A 23,832-nucleotide genomic window follows, 5' to 3' on the forward strand; every position below is an offset into this window, starting at 1 on the left:
AGTTACAGCGTTCGTACTAACCACAATACGGCTAGAAACGACCGTTGTTCCGTTGACCAAAGCCGTCGTGAAAAAGGTGAAGGTAGTAAAGAATGTTTTGACAATACCGCCAGCTAGCGAACTGAAGAGTTGCTTCCTTTTTCCTGCTTCATCATCGACAGTCTCCATCAGCGAAGATTCGATGACACTCGGTTGAATGTCGTCCACCATTTTCGTATTGACGACCTCAGTTTCCATCATCTTGGTGGCTTCTTGGGGTACAGGTGTCGTGGCTAATGGGCTTTCACCTGTCAGCGTAATCACGCTCGATTCCACTTCCTCACGAGTTATCATTTTGGTGGTCGTGTCATCGAAAAGCGTAGAGAAATACGTGTACGTTTTAAAGACAGTTGTGATGGAAGGACTGGTCTCGTTGCCCGACTCGCCCAACATCATTTCGATGATATCGTCAGGTTTGATGGTCTCTTCAACGTACTGGACATCGGAGCTGACCACTTCGCGAGAGCTAACTGAAGTAACAACCTCGTCCCCTTTGGTTTCGGTGAACGTCGTAAAGAACGTGAAGGTGGTGACGCGAGTGACGGGCAATAAACCTTGCGGTGTTTCCGCCAGCGGGGTGCTAGTTTCAATCGGCTGATTCAGACTGCTTTCCAGCTCAACAGGTTGGGCCTCAACTGCCGGAATCTCAGCAGGTAGCTCAGTGGCGACAACGGACACTGGAACGGTAGCTACAATCTCAACGTCTGGTGCTACAACGGGGGCCACAGTATCGACGATGGCGTTGGGTGCTAAAACAGTGGTGATGGTACTTACCACGTTGGCCCATTCGCCATCGATGACTGTACCGAAAATGAGCGACGTGTAGACGGTGGTCACTCCGTTGTTGACGAGTGAACCTTCGAAGGAAGAGATGAGTCCGACGGGTCGGGCTGGCTCTACCGGGCGTGATGGCAATGGGCCCAGGGCAGGGAATTTCGGTCTGATTGGGGGTTTATTTTCGACACGAGGTTCTCGCTGACCGTCTTGACTAGATGGTTCACTTTCCGTGCTTTGCTCAGTTACGCTTTCTGGAGCAGACGTAAATGTTTCCGGTTCAAATTCTGTTTCTAGGTCTTCGGCTGGTCTATCAGGGACAGTGGGTTCCACTTGCACGGCCGAAATGACTTCCAGCTTTTCTGATACAGAGTTTTCGGCTTTCACGGCTGGGATAGACTCCACAGCTACGATATGGACGGCTGGAACAAGATCTTTGTCTTCTGTTTCGAGCTGGACATTGGAAACGGGTTCTGATTCCACGGTTTCGACGACCGAGGGTTCAACAGTTTCGACATTAACGGCTGAAATAGACTCTGACTGAACAGATTCAGCATCGACAGCTAGGGTGTGCTGTACATCTTCGATGACTGGAACGGGCCCAGATTGAATACTTTCGATGAAAGCTGGGATTTCATCGTTTACCCCTGTTTCAGTTTTGACGGGTAGGTCAGCTTCCAACTCATCGATTGATGGGGTGATCGTTGTCACGTCCACGTTTTCAGTGACAACGTCATCGGTTTCAACGATGTCAGCTTCGATTGGAGAAGATTCAACATTGCGAGACGATGGTAAGGCAGCCACAAACGTCTCGAGGACGACAACAGGTTTCGTTTGAACAGCAGATTCTGGTAATAAATCACTTCTGGCACGAGATCCCCGTAGATTATTGTCAGGGACCTCTTCGAAACTAGTGATGATCTTTTTACTTTCATCATCTGTTGGTTTATCTTCATCAAATGCTACGTTGATACCACCGATAGACGATTCAATCACACGTTCACCAACCAGCGATGTTAGATGGGCAGTTTTGAAAACGATTTTTCCAGATTCATCTTCGTTCGCCAAGCTGCTATCGATGATTACAGTCGGGATGACAATGCGACTAACAGGTGACGGCTGAACGTTGCCAATTTGATCAATTGACGGCAACGGTGCGAAAATTTCAGAACTTGTCAATATTTCTTGCACGTAAATTTGATCGATAAATGTGCGAACAAATTCAGTTGTTTCGATGGTGGTCGTTTCACCACGAATACGAGTCACCAATGAGCTGGAAACAAGTCCAGTAGGAAGAAGATCGACGGGCAGATCTACAGCGAATAAATCAGTAGGAACAGGCGAGAAAATTCGCGATTTGGTGCTCTGAATTTTGGCGTAGGTGCCATCCACCGAGGTGCCGATAACTTGAGTTGTGTATTCTGTTGTTGTCCCTTCGTTGATGAAAGCTCCCTTGGTCGATGTGATTACACCGAGGGGCCTGGGCCGGATCAGAGGTAATTCCGTTTTCAGGAAGAAGGTTGTCGTTTGACCACCATTCACTTCCACCCTCACATCTTCATTTTGTTTTGTTTTGTAGGGTTTTGTTTTTGATTTTACGCATCGCGACATCGAGGAGAGAATCATCGAAGAAGAACAAACAAAAAAAGACAGGAGAAAGAAGACAAATGCAAATTAAAAACGATGCATATCAAACAGAAAAAGTAGGATGAAGATGTTGCATGGAAAGACTTAATTTTTTTTTCCCGGAAAAGAGAAAAAAGAACTATTTGTCGTAGAAGACATATGAAAATATCAGATGTCCCCCACTCTTGCCGCCCACCCAGTCATCAGAAAGTCCAAGAAGCCAAGTGGCGATTTCTATTGGAAAGTTGTTGCACACGCTCTCTCTGACTTAGCTGGTTTCCTACTTGGCTCGAGAACAATAGCAATCAATACGAAGAAAGAGAAAAGTAAGAGAGGAAGAGAATCTTTCTGATGGTAATAAAAGAAACCACAGACAGGCCGAACAAACCAAACAACAAAATCCAATAACCGGCTCAACTAAAATTTAAAAAAAAAAAAAAAAAAAATGGCCGTAAACGTATTTTTTTGTTGTTGGATTCCGCATCTTGTTCGAAAAAGAAACTACGTGTATGGGTACGAACAGCCATCATTTTCGATGCGCTTGTTTGGTTTATTTGGGTGCGCGAGTGTAACAGGGAGAGAGAAGGAGAGAAAGAAAGCGTGAATCATTAACCATAATTGATGAAAGATTATGCAGAGTATCACAGACAGTCGAAAAGAAGTAGGTACTATGATGGATATATTGTGTGGACCATTGGTTTTTTTATAACGCGGTTTCTGTCTTTTTTTTTTTTTTTTTTTCTTTTGTTTGTTTTTTTTTTTGAATTCACAAGTGCCGAATTATCAAAAGCGATGGCCACACACAACGCGGTGAAAAGAAAAGAAAGTTTTGCGATTTATCCCAAAGAAAAGGAAGACGATTCGACAATAGAAGTTCATGTCAATTGAAATACTTTAAGATAGTAATAAAAAGAGAAGAACAAGGAAAATTGTTAGAATGTGGAAAAAAAAAAGATAGGGGGAAGATTCTAGAAAGAAAAGGTGCACTTACCGGAGGACGCACGACGGAATCGGACGAGGTCGTCGATGTTCTGCAAGTCCTCGTCCGACTTGCAGTTGCCGCCAATCAGACCTGAAATTCATCATCCAACAAAGGAGTGTTTAGCCTTGATTTACGATTTCATTTCGACTAGATAAAACATTTGAAGGAAATCATTCCCATAACGGGGGAGAATGTGACAAAGGCAATGGATTGTGCGAGGAATACCAAGGAGACATGACAACGCATCTTTTTCTCATTCGTGATTGATTTTACCTTCATCGGAGCCGTCAGCGCAGTCCAGGGCTCCGTTGCCAACCAGCGATCCGCTGATGCAACGAGGCTGCCCGCACAAACAGGTAAACTCCCAAGGCTGGCAGTCTATTTCATAAAAGAAATACAAATCGTGAACTACTTTGAAAAATCCAGAAAATATGATTGGCTAAAAATAATCAGTGCGAATCATTGAACACGAACAAACGTCATTTTTATTACACAATTTCTAGCTTTGTTTTTTTTTTTCGCACAATTTTTATGAATATTGAGTCACCGCTCTACATAGAAATAAACGACGCCTATTCAATTTCTCTCTCGATAAAAAAATGTCTAAAAAAAACTCCTATTTTTTTTCGTCACGACCATCATCACGATTAGGTTTGCTCAAGTGTTGCAAAACTGGGACGACCCATTGCCGCTGCATTTTGTGGAAGGCTTAGACACGTGATAGCCATGAATGATGATGAGATTTTATATTTTTTTTTTCTTTCTCTTTTCTTATTTCTGCCTCCTTGACTTTTTCCACTGCGTTCGGTTTCATCGCATGTTTTTTCGTGACTAGGTAAGTTGGCTCACGTTGGCTGTTCGGATGAATCGTGTTTCTTCTTTTTCGCTATAAAGTGGCACTTTTTTCTTTCCCTTTCTTCACCGCTAGCTCTCTCTCACTCGCCAACCTCGTGAGTGATTGTTTGCCAAAGAGGTCGCCGTTAACGCATCTAAAAGTCGGAGACGGCCAAAAAAATAAATTCCCTCTCTCTCTTTTTGCCTTCGAAATGCGCGTGGGATTATGAGGGAGAAACCGGTTTCTTCACGGCTTCATCAACGAGACGTAGTTATTGCTTTCCGACCAAACAGTCGAAAGAAAACCATGAAACACCTTTCATTCCTTTTGAAAAAAAATAATAATACCGTAACGCGTTATCGAGCTGTTCTAATCTTTTGTATCCTTCATTTACCTTGCAGGTAAGAAGAAAAACGTGAGCTTATCAAAATAAAAGTCAAGCGAAAATCATGCATCTCCGGAATTGAATATTGAACACAAAAAACACTTGTCTGTCAAGTTCTTTTTCGTTAAGACATTGATGTAATCATAAAAGGGGCGGCGAAGTAACTTGCGCAGAGGGAAATTCAATTTTAAAAAGGGGGGGGGGACGTGAGGGTGTTTTCTCTTGGCAGCAAAATAACCTGCTGGCCATATTTTTACTTAACCGTGAAAGGTGTTCAGACGGTCTGAGATCAAATATGGACGCAGAGCTTCTATGTTGTGTTGATCAAAGGGCCAAGGTTTCGCTATTTCGATTGCATTTCTGAGAGTTGTCCGAAACATTCTTTGTTGAACTGATGAAAAGTGGAAATCAAGGATATGGCGGGGCCACACCCAATGCGTCTTGCTTACCTCCAATGCAGACTGCTGAAAAAAAAAATTAGAATTCCAAGATAGCAATCACTATGCGAGAGACAGTATCACCCCCCCAGCTCCCTGCTTGACCATGTGATCTAAACATGGTAATGTCACTCTATTTTTAAAGAGAAAGAGGTGACCGAGATTTGTCCCTAGCTTTTTATAAAGCTGTCTAGCTAATTCGTAACGAAGGTCATTAAAAAAAAAAAAAACATTTTAATTGACAAACTGGGCTTCTTAGCAAATAGCCGATACAAAACGGAATAACAATTAAAGAACAAAACAACCAATTGTTTTGTTTTTTAAATGTCGTTTAGTCATTGCAGTGTCGAAATAGTTTTTAGGAGGGGAAGCTCTAGAAGAGTCCAGGTAGGTAGGTATATATGTCTAACGGGACATTGGAGGATAGTCGGTTCGGGAGTCGGGGCACCGAGTTCTTTCCGCACCGGCGCATGTATAGGACGTACGGTGTATACACAAAGTGCTTACTATTTCGACATGCACCGGTGGTAATACCCCGTTGTGTTTCACGCATCTCAGTTATTCCTTTGTCTCCCACTATTCATCATGGCTTTTGCCCCTCTTCTTCAGCACATTTTTTTTTTTTGCCCAGCAACAATAAATGCATTTTTTCGTGACGCTGCATTACCATACGCGCATTCCGAAAGATGCACATGTTACATGTACAGTAAGAAACAGATTGGGCGATTATTGTAGCGTGCAGATTTGCTGGAGCCAATCGAATGCACAAAGATATGATTCGTCCTTGTAACAAGTTAATTTTACTTCCGCGATGCGGACATTCTTTTGCAAGCATATGTTCGAAGAAATCAGTGAATAACAATGTCGATCTGCTTGCAGATATTTCGATAGTTTTCCTGTTGAAAATTTCTTTTTAAAATTAAGAAATGGCTAGTTCCAGTGAATAATTTCATTGCCGCCCGGTTCTTACACAACAATTTCCTCCGTCCTCAGACAACATTCACTGTTGGCTTCGTGAAAGGTGCGTATCCTTGGTGACTCACGCTGATGGAATACAAAACGATTATATATGGGTGGCTGATGAAATTGATTGCCTTGCCAGGATCTACTAAAATCCAAAAACGGTTCCATGTAACATGCAAAACAAATTCCTTTATGCTTTAAAAATTTTGTTTAAAACATTTTTGCTTGAAAAATATTTCTTTCCGATGGAAGTGGTTAACTGCCTGACCCTCGTGACGGCGTCGGGTCGTAGAAGGGCGGATAAGAATGGAAAAGAAAAATAGATAAAACGACAAAGGGGAGAATCAAAGGAAAAACACGCAGACGGAACAACGCATGCGACCGCACGGCCAAAGTGAATGTGGTCATCATCATCTAGCCTATCGCTATCTTCCTTCTTTTTCTAGTCCCATCGTGTGCATCGGGACTTGCACCCTGCGGGGGCTTCAACGAAGTTGAAAGGCCAGAAGAGAATGAATAACGGGACTTGCTGTATAGCGTGACCTCGCCAGGAATGCCGATGCACCGTGAAACGCAGCAAGCGCAAGGTAGGAAAAAAATAAAAAGGAAAGGACCTGCGATCGCATCAGACTCACCAAAAAAATCCGAAATAAATTTGGTTTTATTTGTTTTATTTCTTCTTTCAACTGTGAATGAAATGGTGGACATTTTCTACGAGTTCCGCACGATAGGCGGTAACGATCGACTACACGGCGGCCATACAAGTTCATAACTTTCTCATCGCATACAAAACTCAATCCTCATTCAGCATTTTTTTTTTTTTGCTCTTTCATTTTCCGCTTAGCTGATTTTTCTGTAAATGTATCACGATACACCGCCTTGACGATATGCTGATGTGAACTCATTCACCGGATCGGTTGTGGTACATCCACAGAACGTATACCTTACGGTACAGTTGGGTATACACACGGCAAACAAAATCCAGACGATGGATGTAGTGAAACATCAGCACATCCATCAACCATCTTTCACGATCCGTTTGTAGAGCGGGTCTCATCCGTATCGTCATTTTTCCGTGTGTGTTACACAAGAATGCCATCGTCTCCTCCCATTTTCGGTTGAGATGAAAGGCATGTCGACAGTTTGAGGTTTACGAAATTGTTTTTTTTTTGTTTTGTTTTGTTTTTTCCTGAGGTTAGAAAGCGTATTTGATACGGCTATTCCCTAAGTTGCCCAGCTTTTTTTTTTAGTATATGTTTATACTTATCTATTAAATGCAACCGTCTTTATTTTTTTTTTGTTAAGGTGATGTTTGTTTCAAAGGGTTGTTTTACGAGCACAGCTCGAGATTATGTTAATGTTACACAGCATGGTGTAATCGGGTGTGTGTGTCTAACCGCCAGTTACGGACCTGTTCCATCATGTTCCTATTCTAGATTTTCTATTTGGATGTTACCTCTCTTCGCTTGATGATCTAAATAGATTCTTTTAACGGGAGTATTCGATCAACGTGCCAACAGACCACCAATGTACGAGCCAAAACAAAAGAATGCTCCCCCCCACAAGAATTATTTGGAACAGAAAAAGAAATTGGACTCACCTTCGTCGGATGCGTCCGGACAATCGGCGACGCCATCCTGCACGCGTTCCACCTCGATACAGATGCTGGGGTAATTCCGGCAAGCCACTTGGGTCGACGGGTCGCAGACGGACGTTGATCCTGCTGCGCCAGCTTTTTGATGATTGTCGGCCAGAAACATAAAAAATGAAATGATAGAAAAAAAAAAACAAAGTCGTTTAGATATTAGCGTGACGTGGCATGCCAACTGCTGCGTGCGCAGACAGTAACGCACAAAAAGCGGATCCCATGTTCCAGTGCGTGATTCATATTGAACTCATCCGCCCTGTCCCTACATGGCATTTTTCATGGCAGCCTTTTTTTTTTTGTTTTTGTTTTTCAAAGTCAAACTCGTAAAATACGTCAGGGCAAAGAAGAAGTTGCACTACAATTGAGGAAGTCTCATATTGAGCCGGGTAAAGGGAAAAGGGAGGGTCGTCGAGGGCGTTCCATGGCCCAATGGGGATAAGACGGATCATTTCCGCATGGATTTCAGAAGATTGTATAAATTTTATACGACGATATAAAAACACGAGTTGCACTGACGATCGCGTTGCAAAGATGAAGCCAAAAAGGTGCGATTTCCAATTATCGATGAATATTAAAAAAAGGGTCATCATCGAGGAAGCGCTCGTGCTATCGTCAGCTGGCCTCTTTTCAAGCTAATCAATTATGGACGTGTAAAATGGTTACGATGTAACGAGCTTTGTGCTCAGACACACTGAACCAACAGCACCAATTGGGTTGATCGTTAATAATTGTAAAAGAAAAAGGTGGACGATTTGCATAAGACATGCATATGAAACTAGTAAAAAAAGAAAGAAAACAAAAACAATTGCACGTATACTAAAAAGGAAATGAGTTTTTGGCCACTAGCGCCCCACACTACCGTTACGAGAGGAATTATTTGTCTGCAAGAAGAAGAAGAAGACAAATAAAGTGGAATGCCGAGTCCGGCATGACGCAGAGAAGAAGACCGCGCTGACTATCGTCCGGTCTATCCGGTTCGTGTCTTCTCGGCTATCTTTCGTCACTTGATTCACAAGAAGTTTTTGAACTCACGTTGTTGGCGATACGCAGCTAACGATGGGTTCAGTCCCGGTCCGGGAGGGAAACGCTGGTGAGGTCAGCTAGGGACGTTCACCTGCGACACTTTTGTCGGCTCCAGCCAACAGCCCAAAAATGTAAAAGGTCGAAATGCAAAAGAGCGCATCTCTAACGCACACACACCTATAACACACGCAGACACAGTCCGGGACTTCTTAAATGTTTACAATGTCCAAGACTAAACTTGCGCTGCCGGCGTCGTCGGAATTCTTATGGGCACGGCTTGTGAGGGGTCAACATCTAACAAATAGGTGCCCTCCAGTCTCTTAACCGTTTATGGAACTTCAGTAAAGAACAGCCCCCACTATTTGCGCGTGGTAAGGCAAAACCGCCGGAGTTCGTTGGACCATCCCGAAATGTAAAAAAAAAAAAAAATGGAGAAACAACAAGAAAATCTAATAAAAAAAAAAAATAAATAAACAAATACTGAAAGAAAACAAGTATCTATTTTTTTTCTCAATATCGAGGCCAGGGAAAGAATTTTATATTTTTCGCTGACCAATTTCGCAGTTGGAGCGTGATCTATTGCGAGGGAAGGCGGGCGGATCTAACGGAACGATAGTGTACACACATACAGTGACGTACGCATATCTGATTTCCTCGACTTTGAGTTATCGGAAATTGTTCGCCCTTTTGAAATGTCTTTCCTGGTTCAACATTTTGTTTGCACTGTCCCTTTGAAGAAACTCACGAAGCTCCTCGTGAAGAATTTCGCGTGTTCACAAGGTATGGCGTCCAAATTTGCTCTAGATTTGAAAGCTCAGTGATTCCGACATTTTGAGTCATCACATACGCAACAGGAATAATAACTCTCATCCGTCCGTGACTTGGATAGGAAAATGCAAAACTTTCTACTAACAAAAAAGAAGAAAAAAAAAAATGTGATTCCTGGTCAATCATCTTCTAGTGTTAAAACTTTTTCCTGGTTGTTGTTTGCCAAGAAAAAATCGTGGCTATAGAACTCAACACAAGAAAAACAGGGGGGACGAAATGATTTCTCTTTTTTTCCTATGGATGCGAGCGCGATAAGAATGACTAGATTTCCAGATTATAATGGCGGAAGTATTGATTTCATTAACCGTCAAATGTTTGTACCCATCGCTATGACTGCCTTATGCAGGTATATGACATCAGCCGCCCACATTTCCATTGCACGTGAATGTAACGGGACCATTTCGGGATGATGTACAACCGTAAGAGAACACCTGTGTTCTTCTGATTGCGTTCATCCGTGACCCTAACCCCCTCCCCTCCTTTTTTGTTTTTCGTGTTGGCTGTCAGAAGGAAGTAACGAATCTTCCCTTTTTGTCGCAATCGTTCTCATTTTCTCTGCTGTGACGTTGTACTAGTAGTAAATGTCGGAGACATTTAGCGACCCGCAAGATCCCCATCAAATCATCAAAAGCTTATAATATCGTGCCTTTGGGACATGACGCAAATGTCTCTATTCTACTTCTCATCAAGACGAAGAAGAAAAAAAAAAATATATTTCTGTTTCCTTTCATTCCCCCTTTTTTTCCGTTTTTTTTTTGTTGGGTGAATATAGTCCGCTATTTTTACCACCAGAATGGGCGCGTACCGAATAAAGAAAATTCAAATTTAAAATAAATTTTTGCTCCGTTTTTTTTTCCAGTTAGCATGTCTGCCCTTTAAATTTCATTCCTTCTGGTGAATAATGTAAAAAGAAATAAAAGGGAACTCTAACACTGTGTTTAATAAACTACGATATGCTGGGCATAACGGTACGGCACCGACGACGCTACTCATTTACTTCACTTCTCTTTTTTTTTTTTTTTTTTCTTTTCCTTTCCACCTTCGTGAGCGCCCAGTGTCCAAAAAGGCTAATCCCGTTTTCGATTGGGGTGTTCCAGACTAGCCCGTTATTTAACTTTTTTTTTTCCTTTCCTTTCTGTGTGTTTTCTACTACATCCTTTTCGTATTTGGGTAAAAGTTCGTTTGTTCTCTCTCTTCCCCCCCTGAATGGCCGCTCCCAACCCTAATTTATATTACGCATACAAAAACAGTTCCAGCCTTTGTTGGTAGGAGAGATTTGCTCTCCCTTTCCCCAGCGCACACTATCCTCGCCCTGTTAGTTTTGTTTTGAGTTGCTAAACGACATAGGAAACAATGTAAAGCTTGAAGGCATGAAATAGATGCGCGAGTGGCATCCATCTGCCTAACGTTGTGTAATATTCCACGGTGTGCGGAAGCCGTTACTTGATTGACCAATACATTCAAAGAAGAACACAACAGACTTTGCAATGGCAATAATATATGCAATTTTCTAACGTTTCTTCTTGCCATTGCGAGTTCTTTTATGATCAATACGTTTACCTGGCCCGTTTGTTTTGCAGCAGGGAAAATGTCATGGCCAGTCTTTGTTTTATATTTATCGAGAAATATTTTTTTTTTTAACCAAACGTCAATATGTTTTTCTTTAACTATTTGTCATCAAACTATCTCCTCCTCCCCACCAAAATTCCCATGACGTCCTAGCAAAAAATTGCGTGTTTGTCAGCAGCCATTCGTTGGCAGGCAATACATCTAACTGTACACAACAGCCTATTTACCACAAAAGGCAACACCCGAAAACAATTGGCCAGCTGGTTGGAAAACAAAAAAATTCCGCACCCAGATGTTTATTTTCTATTTGCAAGCAGATTTTTTTTTTTTTGTTTTTTTTTTTTTTTTTTTTGTTTCAAAGATTGAAATCTTCGCAGCTCGTTGGCGTGTAGTGCCAAGGTGAAACACAACATCAGGGCATCTTATTTTCGTCTGCCGGATTTCTGGTTGACGATGTTGCGGCCATCATCTGCTTCTTGCCCGCTGGTTCACCTTCCAAGTCTATTTATGGCAAGCCTCATGCGCCTCTTGCCGAAACCTTTGCGTGCCGAACAAAAATGAAAAACCCCGCTGATTGGCGTCTGGGCTGCTGCGGGCGTCACTAGCCGTTCATTTTTCTCGATCGAAATACGTTAGGAAACACAAGGCCAAGGCGCCGAGAAGATGAACGAGTCCCTTACGGTACATTTGGCACCAAAAAAAGGATTTCGTGTAATTTTTTTTTTATTTTCAAAATAAACATTTTTTTTTTAAAGGCTTTTTAGCGATCGAAAAACAGTCAACGTTTTTTTTTTTTCTCGCGGCGACCCAACGAATTGAAGTTATAATATATGCAATTTGAAAAAAGGAACGGTTTTAGTGCATTGGTCGGGTTGAGCATAATTTGTGGTGGAGAAAATGTTTATTTTTGATTGTGTTCGCTTTCATGTTCTGCGGCGATTTGAATGCGACAGCGCCTTTCAAACGAAATCCATAACCAACGGAATTGACCATCTATTTATTTTTGAAAATAAAAAATTTCTACGAATGGAGAAGACGATCAAAACAGGATGCCCATCAATGGTTGCGACGAGCACTGGGAACGCTTTGCCCAAAAAAAGAACCACGGTAATTTGAATGCGCGAGTAGATTGGCCTTACATACCTGCCCTAGTCTAATCCTTTTTTCTTCTTCTAATTCCCTCTTTCTGTTCTGCATTTCAGTGGGGTAAAACTCGTGCGGTCGTCCCGTTTCAAGTCCCGGTGGTCGCTATACAAATTTGGCTTCTAGCTACAGAGCTCGAGTACGACGCTTTTTTTTTTTTTACCTGTAGTAATCATTTCAACGTTCACGGTTTCATTGAAACGGTTGAAAACAACACACAACTGACACAATTGCGCGTAATGCAAACTGCCGGTTTCATTCTTTGTTCGCTTCGAAAACAATTCACGCAAAATCAACTCAGTGAATACATGTGAAATAAATCCTACCTTGATTAGCGGTGATGAATGTGGCGTTGAACAAGAAGAGAGCCACAAGAGCAACGCTCCACCCACCGATGGATGGCTGCTGCATCTTGGGGACTCGGTCGAAAGCGGGAGTTTGAACTTTTGATTGCACGCGTTTAGCGCCTCCGTCAAAAGAAATTTCAAATCGAACCGAACAAATAAAAAGCAACTGCCTGTCGGTTAGAACACAAAAAAAAACGTGTAATCCTGGTCAGTTGAAGACACCCGTTGAAATGGAGCGGAGATGAGCAGTTTTTATTTTTTTATTTTTTGCCACCAATCAAGATCAGCGCTGCACCGATGACACACAAGTAAACGCCGGTGAAAGAGTTACCACCATCCACTTCAGCCGTTCGTCAAAAAGAAACGCGAGAGTTTCGCACACCGCAATAAATAATCTTTCTTTTTCCAGAGTAAAAAAGAAAGAAAATTTGAAATGCGAAGAAAGATTGGAACTTTTCTTTTTGTTTTGTTTTTTCTACGTTTGACGGTTGATTATGTTGAGATAAAAATGTGTATTTTCGTTGAAGTGGCGGCCGTAGCCTAGCCGGTCTGTCGTGATGGACTGTTCACCTGGAACTGAGGCGCGGTGCCAGTCGGTTGCTTTGCTATAGTCTGAATGCAGCAGCCAGTGCAATGAGAAGAAAACGAAGAGAATGACGAAAAAAATAAAAAGGAATAGAGGGAAGATAGGAAAAATAGAAAAAGCACCGCTTCAAAAACAGGTGGATTGCCAGAGGCATCAGGAGGAGGAAGTTTTTTTAGCCGAAAGAAGGTGGGTGTCGTGCATGTGTGTGGCGCAGTGGAGCAACTTTTTTTTTTTTTCAGGGGGGGGGGGGGGGAGGGGGGAGCTGCAAGAAACAACAGAGAAAGGAGAGAAAAGAGAAAAGAGAGAGGCCAAAGAGGCGGGACGAACATTCTCGGCTAACGATAGAAAAAAGAAAAAAAAAAAAAGAAATAGAAAAAAAAAAAAATTCGATTCTTTCGCTTAATACATGTATCGATCTATCAGAGTTTTCGCCCATTTTAAAAATTTCAATTCATTTTTTCGTATGACGCAAGTCGACCTTTTAACTGGTAAACGCCCTCAATCAAGCCATTGTACAATCAAATTCGCTTAGAAAAACATTTGTCTTAATAATTTCGATATGATGCACTGGGCAAATCCCAACTCTCGTGCACAATGTCTGTTGAAAAGGGAAATATACTCATACGAGTCGGCGTGTGTTTCTGTGCCATGAATTAGGAATAGAAAGAAGGCAAACATCGAAAAAGAGAGAGAAAGAAGCCGACACACACATGATGCGTAATGTGTGGCGTGCGTGAGTGCATCTGCCGACGAGTTCTCCTTCGAGAAAAAAAAAAAAAAGGGTTAACACAACTTTTCCTCGACAGCCTTGATCTCCGGTGCACGTTTGTTGTTTTTTCTTTTTTTTTTTTCGTACATTTTATATGAGTTTATGGCGTCGGCGGCGTCAACTGCTTCTTATTTCTATTTATTTTTAGTATTGTGGCTTGTCTCCCATATGTTTCACACAGATTTCGTCTTAAACGAACTAAAAATAGATATGAAAAATTAAACAAAAAAGGAGGGGGAAAACGAAACTCGTAATTTTCAGAATCAATGGGCTGGAAAACGAAATCTAAAAAAAATAAAAAAAAAAAAGGTCGTCGACTAATAAAAATGCTGCTGCGAATCACAAAAGAGTGAAAAATACATCGTAAAGAAAGGCGAGTCTATTCGTTGAAAACGTAGATGGGGAGAAAGGAGAGACCCTAACGAGATTGCGGTTCACGACCACTGCCAATATTATATGCCTATACACGTCGAAAATAGACATCACATCTTTTGTTTTGGGAAAAAAAAAAAGAAAGCAAAATCGGGAGAAAATGGACCGTACCGACCAAGAGCCCATCGGTGGTTATCGAGTAGTGATCGATTGATCGTGTACCTATGGCGCTCGTTATGTTTCTCCGTGTGACTATTAAACAATCTAACGGAAAGCAGTCCGAACATCTAATGGAGGGCGGTAGAAATGAATAACCACAGATTTCCCTAATGAATGCGGCACCTCCCAGGCACATGTATGAAGAATGGCGCAAGAAAAAGCGGTGCGCAATCGTAACTTTCCATTCATTAAATAAAGTGTCGAATGTAATACAACAAGGAAATCACCTCATCGTTTTTGCGGCTAGTTTCTTCTGCTTTAGGGGAATAAGCAAAAAAACATTTGAATGTTTCTTGTTGTCTCCCTTTTTATTTATTTATTTTTTTAAGGAAAACAAGGTAACATTCCAAACTGAGCTGGAGACCATGTGACAGCTGAATGCCTCGTTTAGGCCACGGTCCGTGGTGTTGAAACGGACTAATCAAAATAGCGCATCATCCCGCCTTCCACCTTTTGGCTGTCGCCTTTTATTAAATAAATTTTAAAAAATTCCTGTGAAATGAATGAACTCGGACACTGCCAGCCACGTGTATCAAAACATGAAAATCAAGAATTAAGAAAAGGTATTCTTTAAAACTTTTGTCTTCAACATAGGCGGAAGAACGTTTTCGAATTATGCCGCAAAGAAAGAATCACATATTCTGAAAGCATAACTCTTTTCAAGTGGAAAACATGGTTTCACTCTTAATATTCCACCCTCTCTTTTAACCCCCCAAGAAGACGTGACACTGTTTGATGTGCGCGACACTCTTCCATAGCGACATTATTCTTCTTCCTGGGGTTATCCGATCCTTCGTGTGAGTCAGCAATGCAATCCCTTTCTGAGAAAAACAAATAAAACAAACTGCCCACCCCTTTGCAAGAACAAAGCTACCCGCATGTTCACAATCAATTAGCATGCGATTTAGCTAAAAACATCCACCGTTCCATTTGTGTTTGGACATTTTATTTGCCTACATATTTCCGGATGACCGTTCCTCCCCCATTCCGTTCGGTGCGCATGTTGGCATTTCCGTTATTGGCAAAACAAATTGACGTGATCCAGCACGCGTCGCGGCTATGCGAGCGCATTGAACTTGCGCGAATTCTTCTCTGTAAAAGGAACAAAGTACGAAAAGAGGCTAAGCATTGCCATAGAGAATGAGGAAGGAAGCGCAAAAGAAAAAGTAGGACGTGCTGTTTTGTGCGGATGTGCGATAACACTTTGCTGACCGTTTGGGAAAACTTGCACGTCCTGGATAAGATGAAGTGGTTTCTGTTGTTTCCATTTCATAGATTCCTCTTTGTCGTACTTGCGACTGTACGTGTGCGACAGTACGTATCGATGCTTGTGGAAAGATCTGGTCGATGGATCATTCATAACTTGACAACACATCTACTTGTATACGCACACTCAAGTTTTTTTTTTTCTTTTTGCTGTACCTTGGTGGCATGCCGTTTCTCTTCATGTCCGGAAAAAAATGTTTGACCTTTTTCTGCATTTGCGCGGACAACAGGAATTCCATTCACGATTAGAATCGACTTCATCATCGTCAGAGAGAGAGAGAGAGAACCATCTTTTTTTTTTTTTGGCGGATGTTCAGCCGAATTGAAATCTTTACGACGTTGTGCTCCGGGCAAAGTAACCTGTACAGGCAATTGTTTTTTTTTTTTTTTGTGTTTTGTTTTTTTTTCGTGTTTAGTAATTCGCTAGTCACTCAGGGGCTCCCTACGCCATGAAATAAAAAATGTTTTGCGTGTGATGCGAAAGAAAAATAAAAGGGTAATAAGATTAAGGAGATGGTGGTTTGCCTCGTTTCCTGGCATCAGTGGCTCGTTAAAAGCATTTCCGCTGATGAAGAATCAACGCCCAAGGTACTAACCTAATTAGGTCGTTAGGTATTTAGTTGTTTTATGCTGAAAAGAAAAAAATGTTGTCTTATAGCCGACGTGTTGGGTGGCTGGCGATGATCGAATAATATTCAAATGAAAAAAAAAAAAAAGATACAGCGAGATGAAATAGAAAGGGTAGGAAACCGTGTCGCCTTCTTTTTTTTTGGCAAACGAAACACGAAATGAAAAAATAATCCCGAAATGCAAGAAGAAAAAAATACGGATGGAGAGAGACTATATAGGAAAGAAAACTTTCATGCCCGATGGCGTGATGGCATAAAAAGAGAGAACGCAAGTGTATCCACAAGGATGTGTGTGTCTTCTTTCTTTCGTTATGTCTGTGAATCATCCCGAAGGGGGGTGGGCGGAAATTTAGTTTTTTTTTTTCTTCTGTTAGTCGAGAGAGTTGAATAAATGAATCAGTGATGCGACGCTGAAGGGGGAAACAGCAACAGGAAAAACTTAAAAAAAAAAGATTCTTTTCGTCTTATCGGAGGACGGCCGAAGAGGCATAGGTCAGTGATAACAGGTTCTTCAGCGAAGGAGGCTGGCAAAGAGAGACTTGTGGCGCAGGAGGAGGAACAGCACGTACATAAATATTCCAAGGGTCCATATAAAAAAGAAAAAAAAAAAATTTGAAGAGAGAAAGAGATAGCCAAAGGAGAAAGAGAAAAGACTCCAGTAGAGAAAGATGTGTGTCTACGCGTGTGTTTGAGAAAGAAAGAAAAAAAAAAAGACGAAAAATTCCATAGATGGGATAGGAAAAGCTACGTTGTTATTGTTTTTTCCATGTCTTTTAATTTTCTCTCGTTCAGTGTCTCGAACATCTCGATTCCTCTTTCTTTTCAAATGATCAAATCTTCTTGTAGGAAAAAATATAAATAAAACGTTGTTGATGGTGAAATCCCGAAAAAAAAAAAGGATGAAGGAAAAAGAACAACAAGAGAAGCGATTGCACTTGAGAATATATCGGTCACGAGTGAAAACATCTTCGAAAATCTTGGAACTAAAAAAGAGGGCTCAAAAATAAATGGTTTTCTGTAAGAGTTAAAGTCAATACAGACAAATGAACGTTGCGAATTTTTCGTTTAAAGCAAAACGTGTAGATTGTTGGAGAGTGGAATGACCAACAGACTTACTGACACTCTTTTTATTTTTCCTCGTCATCCGGTCCATTACACGAAGTAGCAGACTCAAGTCTGATAAAAAAAAAAGGAAAATTCACGCAAGATCTTTGTGCGTGTCCAGTCGTCTGTCACGTCTCCGGGCTTCTCTTTGAAAATTCGAGTTTTTTACATTGATTTTTGTTGTTGTTGTTGCTACCAGACAAAATAGAAATCTTTTTAATTCCTCCTTGATGTTTCCGACTTCAAGTCTGACAACAATGCAGCTATTGCCATTCATCATCATCAACATTTCGAGTCAACATCTCGCCAGTTTCGACAGGGGAGGTTAGACCGGTCCGTCCTCATCACCACACGGCATATTCAGATATATCGTTGTCACAATGGTTACGTATATGTATCTTTGACATTGTTCGCAAAACATATACGCGCCGTCTGTCTAGGTAAATCAAACGGAATAATAGCAAAAAAGAAACGAGGACGAGTCAAGATGAAGAATAGTCGAACGCATATTTTTAACAGCTGTCACCTAGTAGATTCATCGTCCAGATCACAAAACAATCGCGATGTGCAGGTAAAACCCGCTGTAGCATAACAAAAACAGCCGCCGTTCATATAATTACACGATTTCTCACCTCCCAAAAAAAAAAAAAATGAATAAGTACGAATGGAAAGAACAAGTGAAGAGAGAGAAAAAGTGTCACTAACCACCGGTTTGCCTCCATAGCTGCATATATATTCATAATAAAACAGAAGCGATGAGAATGTTGAAACCTACTCCGGGTCTCTTCACACACACCGCCCAATAATCGGCTTTGAGAGAAAGTGCCGTTGAATTATAACAGGACGGCGTGATAGGCATGAAAAACCCAGTGTAGGTAACGCGGGCATTACGGTTAACTGATTTAAAAAAAAAAACAGGTGTGATAAAACCCCTCTCCTTTCTCTGTACGGTGCGTAGCACCCGTAGTGCCCTTAAACGTTGGCACTTGTCGTCATGGTAACCTATATGCGTTGTCATTGGGTGCGCATGATTTTACCTTGGGCATCGGAGAAAGAGAAAATAAATCTGTATAAGGCGATGGAAGAAAGAGGGAAGGAGAAAACGAATTTGGTTCCTCTTTCGTATCATTTCACGTAATAGAAGAAGACGAACTAGGAGGGGAGTTACAGTAGGTCAAACGTTCCCCACCGACCCATTTATAGTGGCACAGCCGCTTGCACTCGGTCGGCTGCAGCAGCCATTCTTGTTTCGTTTTTCTTGTTAGAGAGAAAGATGTTCTTTGCCAAGAAAAAGAAAAACGAGAGAAAAGACAACTCCACATTCGGATGGAAAAAGGGTCCGTCTTCAATCAGTTCTACATCACGGCGGTCTCAAGAAATTAAGGCACTGAAAAAAAAAATCCGGTGGAAAGAAACCGGACTCAATAACTCATCCGACTTCCTCCTACACCCTACCATCATCCAACTAATAACGAGAAACAATCTCTCTTCTGTGCTTCTTCTTTTTCCCCCCATTTATTTTTTCTTAAACATCAAAAAATAAGAAAAATCTGTAAGAGAAACAAAACGAAATGTTCCTCAAACATTTCAGGCAATGACTCAAAGACTTTCAGTGGCGGCTGCCAACAGGCCACTACACTTTTAACCTATGCTCTTTAACACATTCCCCCGATTCATCAAGCCAAGTATATCCATCAAGACACAGGGGCTTTTTTAAAACGATCTAAACTATAAACATTAGAAATATACAGCCCCAGAAAGATGTGCTTCCCTCTTGTTTCTTAAGACGAGACAGGGGAGAAACATCACGGTCGATTACGAAGTAGGACTTTATGTGGAAATTTTCAAAAAAAAAAAGCTCTTTAAAAAAAAAAAAAAAATTCTCTTTAATTCTTTGATGACGACGAAGTCAAACGATGCAATAAACCATGCAAGAGCTTTTAAAAATGTAAAAGAAAGACGCACATGGATGGACCGAATTGCTTAAGGGAAGCAGCAAGAGCTAACGAGAATCAGTTGGTGCCGCATCTTACCTGTCTATTCGAAGAAAGAGGGTTTATTAGAAGAGGGGGGAGCTGCCGGATTGAAATGACACGCAACTTGATGTGTGCTAGCTGGTTTGAAAGAGGGACACATTCCTCGGCTATCGGTCGGGAGCCACGAAGATGTTTTTTAAAAAAAAAACGCAAGTCAAACGCACAAAAAAAAAGGGGGCCAATGTTTTTCGGTTGGGTAGAAATGTGTAACCTCCTCCATAGCCGTGGCTGTCCATTTACCTTTTTGATAAAAAGCCCCTCGTCAACTGTCGAGTCAAGATAGAAACTGGACCGTTTGATTTATGAAACGTCTCTTCTTTTCCGAAGCAATCAACCTTTGGCATTTGAGGTCAGTTGTAAACTATGAAGTAATCACAGGTCCATCCAACTTCTATCATCACCGTGTTTTTTTTTGTTTTTTTTTTTTTTGTTCTTTAAAAATAAAGTTTTGCTGCAATAAGGAGAGGAGCTGAAGACACCGTACATCCACCTGTGGTTGAAAGGTCAACAGGTGGAATGAACCCCTCCCCCCTCCACCAGATGAGTCAAGTCGTGCAAACGCGATACGGAAATCGTGATCGAGGTGAATGCCAAAAAACACAAAAAAAAAATAGGGCCGACTGACAATAGCCTACAAAACAACGCATATAAAGAATAAATTGCATAATACACTACACTTGCATGGGATGATGTGCGTAAATACTAGATAGTTTGGCCCGCTTTACAACATCTACCACGTCCAGTCGTGTACGTAACATTAAAGAAAATGCTACAGTTGAGTATATAGTTTGTACGGCCGTCCTATAAAACGCGGCAGTCATTTTTATTTTTGATGATTATTAGTTCTTCCCTTGCTATATTTACGTAGTAACTACGTACCTTGTTGAGTGCATATCATACAGGTAAAAAGAAAAAAAGAATCTTTAGAATAGGAGAGAGATTCTTAGAAGGCGCGGGCCCTTGCAGGCATTTTGGCTGGTCAACACCAACAAACATTTTTCTGTTTTTTGAAAAAAGAAAAAGGAGAAGACGGACACGGGGAGAAAGCGGTCGTCTTGTAAGCTCTTGGCTATTTCTCCCGTCACTCCCGCCGCCGTTATGTGTTAAGTCATAAAGCATATACAACAAAAAGAACGCCAAAGGGGGGTTTCATAGGGATTTTTTTTTCCTTCCAGACTGCCCCCCTTCTCTGTAGGAGGGCCAAAAAAAAAAAAAAAAAGGAAAGAGTCGACGGACAAAACCTCGGAGCGATGGACACACGCGCTCTTTCTCTTTTCCCGTTTCTCTTCCCGTCTCATTCATCCGCCTTTTTTTTTAGAGCTCATAAGCGCACCGGAGTTTGCATATTTGTGGGGACCGCTTGCGGTGCGCAGCGATGGCTAAACAAGAGAACGAAGTACGACATTGTGGATTTACAAGCAAAAATTTGGCTAGTCATTTTTTTTTTTTTTTTTTTTTTTTTGCGATTCGTTCATCGCACAAGATGTTTAAGCTAAAAGAAAAAAAAAAAAACGTGGTTTGGGCTATCTATTGAAAATGCGGAGAAGGAGATGCGCAACGTTGGTAGAATTCATAATTAGCGAAAGGTGAGCGCGGGGTTACGTGCGAGATTCTCTTTCATCCTAGAGAGATTTTCGATTTTTCTTTCTTTTTTGAGAGACAAGAGAATTAGTTTTTTTTTTTTTTCGAACTCGGTTGGAGGCAAGTAAACGAAGACGGAACACACAAGCGGCGAAAGAGAAAAGCTGTTTGGTCAGTTTTCTCCATTCGGGATGCTGCCTTGAGCCCCTTTTCATTTTTCTGGGACGATTTTTTTGTTTTTGCGATGCCAGCATCCAACATTTTTGTTTTTTTGTTTTTAGCAATCGTCTATTTTTATGTCCGTGTTTGTCTTTTTAATAAAAAAAAAACAATTTTTCTTTCTAGGGAAAAATCGGAGACATTAGTTATTCCGGAGTAGGATGGACGCAGACAAGCGGCACTTATTGTTGCCATTTGTTTTCGATATTCCGGTCATCCATTACGGCGGCGGTTGACATGACGTAAAGGCCTGATCTTTCCGATTGTAGGGGACAAGGGAAAAAAGAGAAGTAAGGAGAACGAAAAATCAGATTTAAACCCGAAATCAATCAGAATAAAAGACAAAAAAAAGGTTTAGAAAAACAATCACGTCCGTTCGTTTTTGACGCGGAAGAAAGAGGGAACCAGAGGATGTTTTCTAAATGTACATCCACCCTACAATTTATTGCATTGCGGCAATGATTTCACGATAATTGGATTGAATTATTGGATGGTTCGATGCGACGTTGAGGGGTGCGACAGAATATTCCGTTTCACGTGAATATAGGTCAACGGTTGTGCAACGCTCCGGACGGCTGTGTATTCCTTTTTTTTTTTATGTTTAAATGGGTTTACACGTCTAGCCCTGTTACCAACATTTTTTTTTTTTTTAGAAAGAAGAAGGCTTTTATTTGTGGTTTTTGTTTTCTTTCTTGCTTTACGCTGGGCACGCTCGTTTGATAGCGGCTGATATTTCCTGAGCCTCGAGCTGGAAAAATCCGAGGGAAAGAAGGAAAAAAAAAAAACAAAAAAAACAACAACAAATGAAGTAACAACTACCTGCCATTGCCTACTGCAATGGCAACTAGTGCCCTAACCACCCAAAGAAAAAAAAAAAAATTAAGGTGCGGGCCGGCAGCTATGTGAACGCTGTCTCTTTTTTCTCTCTCTCTCTCTCTCTCTCTTGCTCACACACAAAAAACCAAACGTCGGAGAAGTTTACACACACAGACAAAAAACACTCTCCGCACCTCCTCACCCACCCTTCTTGTGTCCTACATACCTTGTCGAAAAAAGAAAGAAAGAAAAAGAAAATAAAAAAAAAAGGAGAAAAGAATTTCTTCTTCTTTTTTTTTCAGGTTTTTTTTGAATTTTTTTTTTGCTTCTGACCGCCTTTAGGTATGGGCCTTCTCAATTACTATTTTTCTAAAACATTTGATTATGCTACGATTTTGTTTAATAAATAATTTCAAATGTGTTTGGCGATAAAGGGCGTCTGTTGAAATCGGTTCCGCCTGTTATTGTCCTCTCATTTTTTACATCATAGTCCATTAAGCACCAAGAATAGATCGGATCATGGGCACAGCAAAAAGAGATAGCACGGCTCACTAACATTGGACAATCTGAAACAGTTGCGTAAAAACATACCTGGATAATTGTGTGAACGCCTCCCGAAAGTAATCCCCGCAAACACTACACGACAATTCGTTTCTTTAAAAAGAAACAAACCGAACAAGCAAAAAGTGAAGGGGACGGCCGGAGTAGTTAGTCGAACACACCTGTCACACAGCGAAAGAAAACAACTGTCGTTTGGTCTAGTGTGACGTAACCGAGAGAAAACTACTCGACCTGAGGGGGGAAGGGCGAACAAAACTAAAGTAAAAAGGGAGAAAACAAAAGAAAAGAGAATTTTTGTGTTTACCTATTCTCTTTGCCAATCGATTACAACTAGCCTAGAGGGACGTTTGAAACAAACAGGCGATTGCATTATTTTTTTTTTTTTTCTTCAATTCCAGCAGGTATGAAAACGGACAAAACGTAGCAAATAACGTAACATGGCCAATGGGAGAGAGAGCTGGTCTTGCACACACGACTCTTTCTAATAACAAAGTACATTGTCTTACCTGTTGTAACACATTGGTAATATCGCACGATGCCGGGAAAGTCAAACGCATCTTCTTTCAATGAAATCAAGTCTCCAAAAATAGAAGAGCCCCATTATGTACGAAATACGTGACACCATCATAAGGATAAACCATGCACCTCTATTTCTTTAATACAAAAATAATCAACCTGCAATATTAACACACAGGTATACATTAATAAATATAAAAAACGATGGGACAATAGGGATATAACCCGTCTGTTCTTTCAATGTGAGGTAATAGATGGATCGCCTTTCACTTGTGTCCGTAGGCCGAATTCTACAAACGGGGATGAGACGGTGAGTCTTACTTTCTGGCTCATTAAACATTTGAAAGTGAGAAAAAGGAACAAGAACGTGGCCGAATTCTGATACGGTTGTGTGTATACTGATTGATCGAGAGAGCCCGGATTCATGCGAAAAACCTGTCGGGACGTGCCCATAACGGGATGCCAGGAAAACCAATGAACTGGATGAAAAGAGAAAATGATTGAAATTTGTTGATAAGAGAAGAGTGTCATTGAACGAGGGTAATCGTGAACCGAATGG

General features: G+C 41.2%; 1 protein-coding gene across 1 annotated transcript in view; it reads right to left on the bottom strand.

Moving 5' to 3' along the window:
- The window catches only part of LOC130691818 (uncharacterized), a 28,346-nt gene extending 15,252 nt beyond the window's left edge, over positions 1-13,094 (bottom strand). Inside the window, 5 exon segments of the mRNA XM_057514807.2 lie at positions 1-2,369; positions 3,431-3,511; positions 3,695-3,799; positions 7,642-7,773; positions 12,579-13,094. Of these exon segments, the coding sequence (XP_057370790.1) occupies positions 1-2,369; positions 3,431-3,511; positions 3,695-3,799; positions 7,642-7,773; positions 12,579-12,663 (2,772 nt within the window). The 5' untranslated portion in view covers positions 12,664-13,094.
- Between the last annotated feature and the right edge of the window lie 10,738 nt (positions 13,095-23,832).

The sequence above is a fragment of the Daphnia carinata genome, chromosome 1 (assembly GCF_022539665.2).
Source record: "Daphnia carinata strain CSIRO-1 chromosome 1, CSIRO_AGI_Dcar_HiC_V3, whole genome shotgun sequence".
Classification (NCBI taxonomy): domain Eukaryota; kingdom Metazoa; phylum Arthropoda; class Branchiopoda; order Diplostraca; family Daphniidae; genus Daphnia; species Daphnia carinata.